The sequence below is a fragment of the Alnus glutinosa genome, chromosome 1 (assembly GCF_958979055.1).
Source record: "Alnus glutinosa chromosome 1, dhAlnGlut1.1, whole genome shotgun sequence".
Lineage (NCBI taxonomy): Eukaryota > Viridiplantae > Streptophyta > Magnoliopsida > Fagales > Betulaceae > Alnus > Alnus glutinosa.
In genome coordinates, this window is record NC_084886.1 from 47,552,286 (window position 1) to 47,563,235 (window position 10,950).

The 10,950-nt window shown below is 38.1% G+C and overlaps 1 protein-coding gene across 1 annotated transcript; it reads right to left on the reverse strand.

Moving 5' to 3' along the window:
• Positions 1 to 3,815: 3,815 nt before the first annotated feature.
• Positions 3,816 to 8,571, reverse strand: LOC133854225 (phosphatidylinositol 4-phosphate 5-kinase 1). Its single transcript, XM_062290316.1, has 8 exons — positions 7,142 to 8,571; positions 6,870 to 7,034; positions 6,525 to 6,690; positions 6,231 to 6,341; positions 5,951 to 6,144; positions 5,721 to 5,851; positions 5,528 to 5,621; positions 3,816 to 4,725 (listed from the first exon to the last, which is right to left on the reverse strand). Exons 1-8 carry the CDS (start codon positions 8,281 to 8,283, stop codon positions 4,416 to 4,418), a joined length of 2,313 nt encoding a protein of 770 aa, XP_062146300.1. The 5' UTR covers positions 8,284 to 8,571; the 3' UTR covers positions 3,816 to 4,415.
• Between the last annotated feature and the right edge of the window lie 2,379 nt (positions 8,572 to 10,950).

A 10,950-nucleotide genomic window follows, 5' to 3' on the forward strand; every position in this document is an offset into this window, starting at 1 on the left:
TACGTATGATTTAGAGTGGTTTGTGCTTTTTAGGCATGCATCGCTCTAGTAGCAAGTAGCAAGTAGCAAGTAGCAAGGACCAACGAGCCATGAGCCATCCATGATCCATGCATGACATGCCTACTCCAATCCTGTATCCCAAGCCTCTCTAATCTCGCTGTCCAACGCCCACCTACGACCTATACACCCTACACGTCAGTTTTTTTGAGAACTGAGCTACCACGCTTCTCCTAGCTAACTGCATCAAGATCCTCTCGGCTAATTTTTAACCGGAGAGAGAGAGTCGGTCATTTATACGTAAAAGCATTTTTATAATTTTATAATATGTAAAATTATAAAAATGACCCTGTATATAGGACCGGCTCCTCTCGTACTACTCCGTTTTTTTTTTTTTTTTTTTTTTTTTTTTTTTTTTTTTTGTGCCTATTTTACAATTGTCTTTTTTATAGCATCTCCAATAATAATAATTAAAGTAATTATTGAAAAAATATAGTTCTTTATAAAAAAATTTGACTATTATGAACTATTTACTTATTATATGGAACAATTTCTTTCTTTCTTTCTTTTTCTTTTTCTTTTTTCTTTCTTTTTTTCCTTTTTTTTTTTTTTTTTTGGCTATTTACCGTCTACAAAATCTATATATTCAGAAATGTTACCGATAATAATTTGAGGTACTTTTGCATTAGTGCAACGTTCAGGCAACCTAACAACATTCCTCTGGAACCAAAAAGAATGATTTATTGAGATGGAAATGAGAGATATATTTTTCCACGTCAGAATATATATATATATAATTGACAAATTATACATGGAAAAATTTTGAAAGTAAAAATTAAGTGGCTAAGAAGATTCTCCGTCACCTGTTGTGCTTTGCAGTGGCAGAAATAAGACTTGTATACACGTACTTTATTGGGTGGGACGCGATCTTTGGTGTATTATTTGTATGAGATTTGTGATGATTTATTAGATATAAAAATAATAAGCATTTCTACTTCTACGATTTGTTTAAAAATAAAAAATAAAAAATAAATTATAGTTTACCTTGGGTTCTTCCACAAATCCCCACTTTCAATTTTTAAATTATGAAGTGAGTTTGACTCGCTAAAAATTAAGTTTCAATTTCCAAGTTATATTCATTTACTATTATGTCCACCTTGAGCTGCTAATTCTTTTATTAATTAAATAAAATGCCATTTTGATTGGAATATTATTATATTTCTTCAAAATAACCCCAAATTTCTTTAATTCCAATATAAAAAAAAAAAGGTCCCCCCCCCCCCTAACACGTGTTACCCATACTTAAAACAAACTCTTAAAATACGAATTGTTTTCGTATTACAATTGTCACTACAAAAAAGTGCATTCATTAGGTCAGAAATTAATTAGTTTTAAATACCGAGAGAGACATAGGTAGAGGAGCATACTTTTCCCTTTTGTTTTTTTAGGTCAACCTTTTGCTTTTCAAGCTTGTTTGGTAAGGAAATTAAAATTTTTTCTTCCTCCCTTATTCTAAAAACAATCAACTTCAAAATATTATAAATTTATATTATATTAATAATTTTTTATTATTATTTAAATAAAAAAATTCACTATAAAATAAAATTTTTTCACTTTTTTATACAAATTCTTTTTACTTTATATCACATCTATCATTTCCAACTCTCACTACCAATTCCTCATTCCTTACCAAACAAAGCCAAAATTACAAGTTTCACTTACTCAAGTAATTCAAAATACCACCCACTAGGCTGCCATTTTTTGTGACGTTGCAGCCTTGTCTTACTCTAGGGTTAATTCTGGAATTTAATTTAATTTTTTTTTCTAATTAAATTGAAAAAAATGGTTTCATGGGAGGATCCTTGTCACTTCTAATCAGAAAGAAAAAGAGAGTAGAAAACCAAAAACCCAAAAAATAGGTGAGCTTTTCAACAATAAACCCAAATCAAAAGAAAAACAGTACGAAAATATAAATAAATATTAGAACTCCGAAAAAAAACATAAAATACTTACGTGTTGATGCACCGTGCTTTTCACATTTGAAAAAACTTTGTAGTTCAAATCCAAAATGCATTTTCTTTAAGAATCGGATTGACACGTTTTTTAAACTTTTGATTAGTTATTTTATATACGGTTGGGAAATACATAAGGCAGCTCTAGGGTCTTGAATGAGAAGTGGATATCATTCTAGTAATAGTGTTGGTAAATTTTTTTAGGAATGATTTTGATCTTCCATAGCTCTAAAGATTCATGTACTACTCATTACAAATTATTAAATTTCATGGTTTCCTCATCGTGTACATAAGGTTGCCTCCTCCCACAGACAAATCACAAAAAAATTAAAATAATTAAATGTTGATTTTACAACATAAGAAATCTCGTTACATGGAAATTTCCTTTTTTTGAAGTACTTTTTCTCTTTTCCTTCAAAATATTCAAAGGGATGGAGGCAGATCAAGAAACAAAATCGAGTTTGATTACACATTAATTTAGCCAGTCAGATTTTGCAGGACAACAAGTTGGAATTCAACCCTTTGATTTTGCAGGACAAAATCTTAATCCATTCTTCAAAAATAAAAATACACGAGTACAATTGATGAGCAAGTAATTATGACTTCAATTATGGTTAATTATTTTTAACGTATAAATTTAATACGAAATTAATAAGTTAGAGTTGAGAAGTCTAATCCATTTAGTTAAATAGATCAGATTATGATTAATCTATATAGTATTATTTTCAAACCTTGACATAACTTGAACTCAACACACAATATTTAGCGTAGATCAATTAATCCAACTAATAAGGATTAATGCTACCCTTGCCGAAGGGATTATGTCACAGGTTCTTGGACTAAAGACATCACGCAAAGTCTAAAAAACACATGTGAATTTGACACAAATTTAGCCGTCAGAATTAAAGAGTCTGACTCATTTAATTGAATGAATTGAATTAAAATTCTATAGATACACGTATCAACATCGCTAGGCCCAGCACAGCAGCAGTCACAGTATCATAGACCTGTGCTTTGGGTCTGAGCAGCAGATACTAGAAGCTCCCAAAGAAAACAAGGTCAAAAAGAGAAGCAAAGCGTACTGTAACAGAGGTTGGACCCCATTTGGGCGGGGCTAGTGACCACCCCCCCCCCCCCCCCCCCCCCTCTCTCTCTCTCTCTCTCTCCCTCTGCCACTGTCTTTGACCTCAACAGTAAAAAGTGAAAACTCTCGCACGAGTCCCCATGACCAAATTGTATCACTGTACTAAAAGACAACATTACCCTCCCAAATTCTTAGGAATAACACTTTTTAACTTAGGCTACAACGGAGTTGCCCGCCACGTCGACGACAGATTCCTCAGATTTGTTGGGAAATATGAAGAGGGGGGAGGGGGTGGGGGGACCATTTGGCTGGCAGCTGGCAACTGGCATGTATTCCTCAAATTGAATAGAGCGGGTGGGGAGGGAGAGCATTGAGAGGTCTTTCCAACCCAAGTCTAAAAACTAATGAATTCTAGTCTTTCTTTGAAAACGAGTTTGATACGAAAAACAAAAAACAGTAGAAAAAGAAAGAGTAAACAAAAGTGACAAGAAACAAGAAACAAGAAACGCCAGCGCATCTTTCTCGTGCTTTCTCTCCTTTTCATGTCTTCCCTCTTGCTGCCCAATGCCCACCCTTTCACTGCAAAAGCAAAGCAATGACCCACCCCATTTCGATAGCACATATAAGAGAGCACCCATTTATGCAAACAGCAGACAAAAGAGGGATTGAGAGAGAAATCCCATGGGCCCTCCCTCTCTCTCTCTCTCTCTCCGGCAGCAAGGTGATTCAAAACAATTCCTTTCTTGAAAGAAAAAAAATATATATATCTTACAAAAAAAAATAATCATATGGAAAAATGGATTTCCATAGACTATCCAATATCCATTCCTCTTTCTATAAGCCTGTACACTTCACTTATTCCAAGTCCCATCCCATTTTGAATCTTTCTTCTTCTCTCGGGGCAACATTGTTCTCAGTTCCCTATACCTATCTTTCAAATCTTCACATTCCTTGGGTACCACAAAAATCTAACTAAGAAAAGAAAAAGCAAATCAAAATCCAACATTTCCCTCCCCCTTGCATGTACAAGTACTTGCCCCTTCCGAAAGTTACAATAACATGGCTGTAGCTTCAAAAAATCAGCCATAAGCACCGCCCCCCACAACCCGCCACCGAGAGGTTACCACCGATATCATGGCCACACCATTGCAGTGGCCTGGCCTCTGACCCATCCAGTAGCGCACTTGCTCCAACTGAAGGAGGCTCTGCATGATTACCAGCCTTTTTTTTTTTTTTTTCTCTAGAAGGGATCAGATTCAATTGGGGATTGTTCTCAATCCAACAGTACTGGTTCTTGATACCAATATTCCTTCTCTGAGCTGCTACCTGTCTTCTATGAAGATTCTCCCTACAAAATCCCGAAACCTCTTTGAGTAGAGCTTCGGATCAACAGCTGAAATTGAAGTAGGGTCGGCTTGTAAGGATTTGTAGGCATGTTCTAACTTCTTGCTGATATCATAGTCCTGTAAAATGTCGATGATCCCAAAATATAGGACTACTTCGTAGATCTCACCGCTGCGTGAAGGGGTCAAACGGCTCATACCGCCTGAGGTATACTGATCGAAGTCACTCCTTCTGGCCATCCGCTCTGCTCTTGCAGGCATATTCGCTCCTAACCTGATCAGTGGCTTCCTGATAGAGAAAACAAATCAATTCAATTTCACTAAACCAGGTTCTTCCATATAATATACATGGAAATTCATATTTTCCAACCAAATTAAACGCATCAATATACAATTAAAATAAAAAACCAAATCTCGTCTTTGGTTAGTGAGAAACCTCTTAAATTTTACACCGCATACAAAATTTTCTCCCCGAAAAGGAATCACAGGGAAGAATAAATATATCTGTAAAGAGTCCTCATGGTAAAAAGAAAAGAAAAGAAAAGAAAAAAAAAAGCTTAATTAGAACGAATTCTATCGAATAAAATTGTTTCTACAATTGGTAATTAAGAAACAAAATGGGGACTACTGATCACCCATGGCAACAAAAATTCCTCAACCATTCAGAAGCGAAATTATCAAGCAACACAATGAAAGAAATGTTGAATCTTATCAGTGAGAGCATAGGACCAACCTCTTTATATGCCCTACATACAACTGTTGTCTACTGAATTACCCACAGAATTGTTGAGACAACCCCAAGTCTTTCAATGATTCAAATGAACATATTCGAATTCAATGGAAGAAAATAATGGGCCACCATTTATACAATAAAAAATATGAGGACAAAGCTCAACCGTAATGTGCTCTGACAAGTATTTGCGACAATGTTTTCAAGTGTTAAAAATGGACCCGGAGTGACATTTACTAAAACTTATAATTGCGTATGCAATATTTAGTTTCTTTTAAGGATTATTCGACTCATTTCACAGCAACACTTTGGTGGTTAGCTCAAACTAGGAAAGAACAAGAAAACAGTTGGAAAAACATACCGGCCAGCTAAAATTCGATCCATGTTTTGTAGCTCAGCTTCAAGGAACCGACAACCACGCATAAACTTTTCATTTTGATATGAATCCTTTTTTCCTGTGAAGGGCACCCATATTCAATTCAATATTCTTATGGTCCGCACATATATATCAACCCATGAATTATTTCTGATGGAAGGAAGATGCAATTGATTACCAGTTCGCAACAGGAAAGGTGATAAGCCCATTTTGTCACATGTATTGTCATCACGGAAATGAAGACCAACCAAAAGACTGTAGTCCATGATTCTCTCCGCTTCCAAGAACTCGCAATCTCGTTCAATTTGTCTGAGCAAGATTTCAAACATTATGACAGATGCAAGGACCAAATGGAGATAGCTGAGTAAAACAAATTGAAGTAGGAGATACATTGGACACCAAACTTACTTGATGAGCTCCTGGAACCAACTTCGCTCGAGGCGAAACACAAAATTAAGATCAAGGTCCTTGAGGGTTGTGGTTTCATCAATCTCACCCTCAGGCATATCTGTCGTGCGGCCATGAGAGGATCCTTTAAGGTCAAATCGCCTATGGATACGATACTCTGAGCAGAATAAATTGCCCATCACGATAAACCGGGTCTGCTTTCCAACCACATGACAAAATCAGACGAAACAGACAAACCACTTGAAGAAAAAACAAACACATTGTTTTTTACAACACATACCTTCTGGCCACCAATCGGTTTGACACAATGCACCCCAAAGAACTTTGTCACCAGGGAATTTTCATACCGAGAAACGTGTTGGTAATAACTTGGAAGCATCCTAATAAGCACCTAAAAAAGATGACCAAACTTGAGATTCAATCTAACTGTCCCACCCCTCACATGTCTAGCTTAATTAAGAAAGTGGAGAGGACACTACGAAACAAACAATGGACACCATGCAAACAATGCTTTTGAACTGCCTTCAAGCACTCAGGTTTAACAAGACAAAAGTCAAAGAGGGCGGCAACTAACCTTGACTTCTGATTTCTTTACTGTTTTTATCATAAATCTATCATCCTGAGTGAGGTAAAAGAAGCTTCCACTCTTTCCCGGAGAAGAAAGCTCCCGAAGGGCATCATTCCCACAAATCGCCAGCATGTAATCAGCAGGATCTACTTGGAATAGCTTCCTCAAACGCCTGAAAAACCACCCAGAAAAAGAATATAAATAAAATCCTCACCACCATAGCAGAAGAACATTGCACTACCAAACATTCATATATCCTATTACATAATCCACTAAGCTCTCCAATGTGAACCGCAAAATGTAAAGATACGATTGGAATCAAGAACATAAGAAAACAAATCCAACAAATACCTAAACACCATGGGGCAGTAATCTTTCCAGCGGAACTCTACTGACTGATGGGGCGGCGTACTCTTCGATCCCTCGGTTGGAAACCTCGTCCAGAACTTCTCCCTGGGATCGAAATCAGTCGGCTTCAGCTCACGCAATACAGACGCATGCTTTCCAACAGAGTGCCTACCACAAAAAAAAGAAAAGAAAGAAAAAAACACAAATTAATGCCCACCTTCATTACCCCCCACAAAAACAAACATAACCAACAAGAAACCAATCAATGAAATTACCTAATCCCCAATTGAAGATTAAGCATCAAATCGTAATTCTTATGCCCCTTGGATATCGTCTGCCCGGGCTTCTTGGCCTCGCCGGTGAAACAGCACGGATTCCGCCGAAACTGCCGAAACCCGTCGCGATCGAACCCCGTCCCGTCCCGATAGAACATGGAGGCCTCCACATTGTCGACTATATCGCAGGTAATATCGCCGGCTTCTCCGTCAGATTCCCATATGCAAATCCTCGGAAAACTCCGGTCCGTCACGCTCCCTCTCGCGCCGTCCACCGACGACCTCTTTCGCATCGTTATAGTCAAATTTTCACCGCCCAGAAAAGCCCCATTGTTATTCTTCAAGCATTGCTCTTTGCCATGATTCGGAAGCTGAATCTTGAGGTCCTTGTTCCAGCAACCCACGTAGCAGCTCCCGTCCAGCCACTTGAACACCCCGTTCCCTTTCGGAACGCCGTTTTCCCATTCCCCGTCGTACTGATTCCCGTTGGCCCAAATCAGCACGCCCCGACCCGAAATCACGCCGTTCTTCCACTCCCCCACGTACTTGTTCCCGTTCTTCCACACGTACTGACCCTCCCCGTCTTGCAGGTTCCGCTTCCAGTACCCATCGTAGTAGTCCCCGTTGGCGTAGCGCTTCTGGCCGTACCCGTGCTTCCGATCGGAGCTCCACGCCCCGCGGTAAGTGTCCCCGTCGGATCCGATGAAGGTTCCAAAGCCCTCCATCCGACCCGACTTGAAATCCCCCTCGTAGGTCGCCCCAGAGGGCCACGAGAACTTTCCCTTTCCCGAGGCCTTCCCTCTCCGCCACTCACCCTCGTACATGCACCCGTCCGTCCACAGGTACTTCCCCGATCCGTGCGGCGCGCTCCCAGCGAAGCTGCCCATGTAGAGATCCCCGTTCGGAAGCGCCTTCTCCACGCTCACGCTCGACCCGCACGCGCCGCCGGCAGTCAGGGCAGGCGAGTTTGTTAGCGTCGTCGGTGTCACTCTGCGCGTGCCTCCTTGGGATCGGCTACGCCCGACTCCGAGCACCAACTGGTGAGCTGGGTCGTCTGATTTCTTCTTCTTGCTGTTGGAAACGACGTCGCTGGGCTCGTCACAGAGTAGCAATGCTGTTTCGCGCATTTTTGGGTCATTCATACTAACAACTAGTCACTGCATTTCGCTATCTGCGAGAGGAAGACTCGCCGGAGGCTGGAGACTGGACGTGAGCATTCACCGGAGGTTTTTCTCTCTAGAATTTTCTACTCTCCGATCTTAGAAGCGTTTCTCTCTCCAAAACTTTCTCTTTAGCGAGTGCTTTGTGTTTTGGAAAAATAGATGGGAATCCAACAAACCTACATACACATACACAAGAGGCACGGAAGATGAACGGAGAGAGAGAGAGAGAGAGAGAGTAAAGATGAGAGAGAGAATGTTTTATGTGTGAGTGAAAAACCCAAAGAAATAAAAATTAAAAAAAAAAAGAGACAGAGAGAGAGAGTGGGGGGCCAGATTCATGAGCCGGCTTTGCCTAGGGAACGTTGCTACTATGCTGAGGGGAGAAGTATACGACCAGCTCGCTCAGCTTTTTTAAATTCTACGTGACTAATATACCCTCGTCTTTTTCTGTTCCCTCTTCTCCGCCGCTCTCTGGTTTCATCGTGACGTGACGGAATCGCCTAGGAATGGCTAGGGGTACTTGCACGTAATTTTCACTTATCTCATTTGCCCTTGTCTTTTTCTTAATTACAAAAGTGCTTTTTTTTCTTTTCTTTTTTTCCTTCATTCTTCTAGGTTTGCTTGTGGGGCCGCTGAGTTCTGTTCCGGTGGCCTGCCCAATGTTTGACGATCATCTAATTGTGGTTAAATTACGGTTTGGAACACAGTTTTTTAATCGGATCACTAATAAGCTTAACTAAAGTACAAATAATAGTACTTTGAATAAATAAATAAAAAAAAAAAAAAGGTATAAATAATAGTATCATACGATTAAGGCAGTCGTTGTGTATCTGATCTTAATTATGGTGACAAATGATAATTAGATGGTTGTTTGGTTTGCAAGCATGCAAGCGAACAAGAATCTCTCTGATTTTGTACTCCGATCTGTATTATTTTTGGTAGGTAGATAATATTCTTCAATTTTAGTTGGATGGTTCAATAATAGAAATTAGAAACCCAATCCGATCTTCCCGGATGTGGAGATTTGCAGTATTGGGATTGGATCTTGTTCCAAATATACCGTTTCCGATTAGTAAAATCATTAACGCCGTATGTTTATAAGTCATTCACTAACTAATTAAATAAAAAAAAATAACTATTTTATGCGTTTTTGATACGTATCGATTTGTTATGGAGTGTTAATTTTTTTTGTTTGTTGACTGGCATGACTCCAATCACATGCTAATAGTGTCATTAGATTGTTTCGTCAATTTGGGTTTACGATTTCAAAATAACAATCTTGAAAACACGATTTTTAAAAGCCACACATCATTGCCTGCGATTCGAAAACGCATTATTTTTTTTTTTATGTTTTGAAATTGCAATGTTTTAAAAACGCAGTCCCAAATTATACATTTTATTTGATTTGGTTTTAAATCGCACTTTTATATTCAATGTTTTGACGTAAAATGTTTTTTGTCGGGAATTATTTTCATCGAAATTGTTTTTCATTTTTTTTAAAAAAATGATTTTTCTGAATATATTTTTTGGTGTTTGACTCGTACGAAAAATGAGCAATCGTCGAAAACTGCAAGCGACATCCCATAGTTTGAGAATAAGAAATTCAAACTTGAAAAATTAATTACAAAATTTTAAAACAAAATCATTTTCCGAAACTAAAAAAGTTTTTTTGGTCATATTTTCAGTTTAACTATCGTTTTCAATCACACCAAACATTAAAAAAATATGAAGAAAACAAAAATACATATTTCAAACATATAATTTACGCCAAAACAAATACAACCTTTGTAAAAAAAAAAAAAGCAATGTCAAATACACGTGGGCTAGAGAAGAAACACCAACTTTTTGTAGCTGTAAATTGTAAATGAAATGGGATAAAAATTGTAGGAATTAGGAAAGTTAGGGGGGGATGAAGAAGGTCTTGTGAAATGGTGACGTTGTGGTGCAGAGATGAATCATAAAGGCATGGACCAGAGAAAAGCTTGCGTGGCCCAATTCAAGAAGTGCGTCCTCCACGTAGACCTTATGGAAGCCAGTAATTGGATATTAGAGGCTGCAATACAGGTCGGCATCGTTTTCCATGATTCCATCTCTAGTTAGCGGGGGTTTTGTATTCATAACCTTGTCGTCCAAATGTGTGTTACTGGTCTTGTAGGTTTTTGACGTCAACTTTATGCGCACGTTACTTGTCTATTCTAGTTTCGTCCGTGCTTCCAACATTCAAATTCTTAATATACCCTTATCGTATTATTTTGACAATAGAATTACAAACAGAAATTAGGCTGCAATGAGTCGTATACGTTCCTCTTCGTTCATGTCATGTGGCCTTTATACCGGAGATTATTTTTACCTTTTTATTTAAAAATGACACGTGTCCTTTAAATATGTGAGAAACACATATTTTTTTATTAATGCTATTAAAATAGCATATAAGAAGCACATGCTATTTAAATAACATGTGATTCTCATATGCCAAGGGACACATGTCAATCTTATATGTGGGTTGTAGGAAATTTCTGTCCTTTAAATAATGAGTTATTATCTTTAGCAATAAGTGGACTTTAAAATAAACTTAAAAAAAATTGTGTTAATTTAGACAGTTATTGGTTTAAAAAATAATACATATTAAAAAGGCTACATAGTATC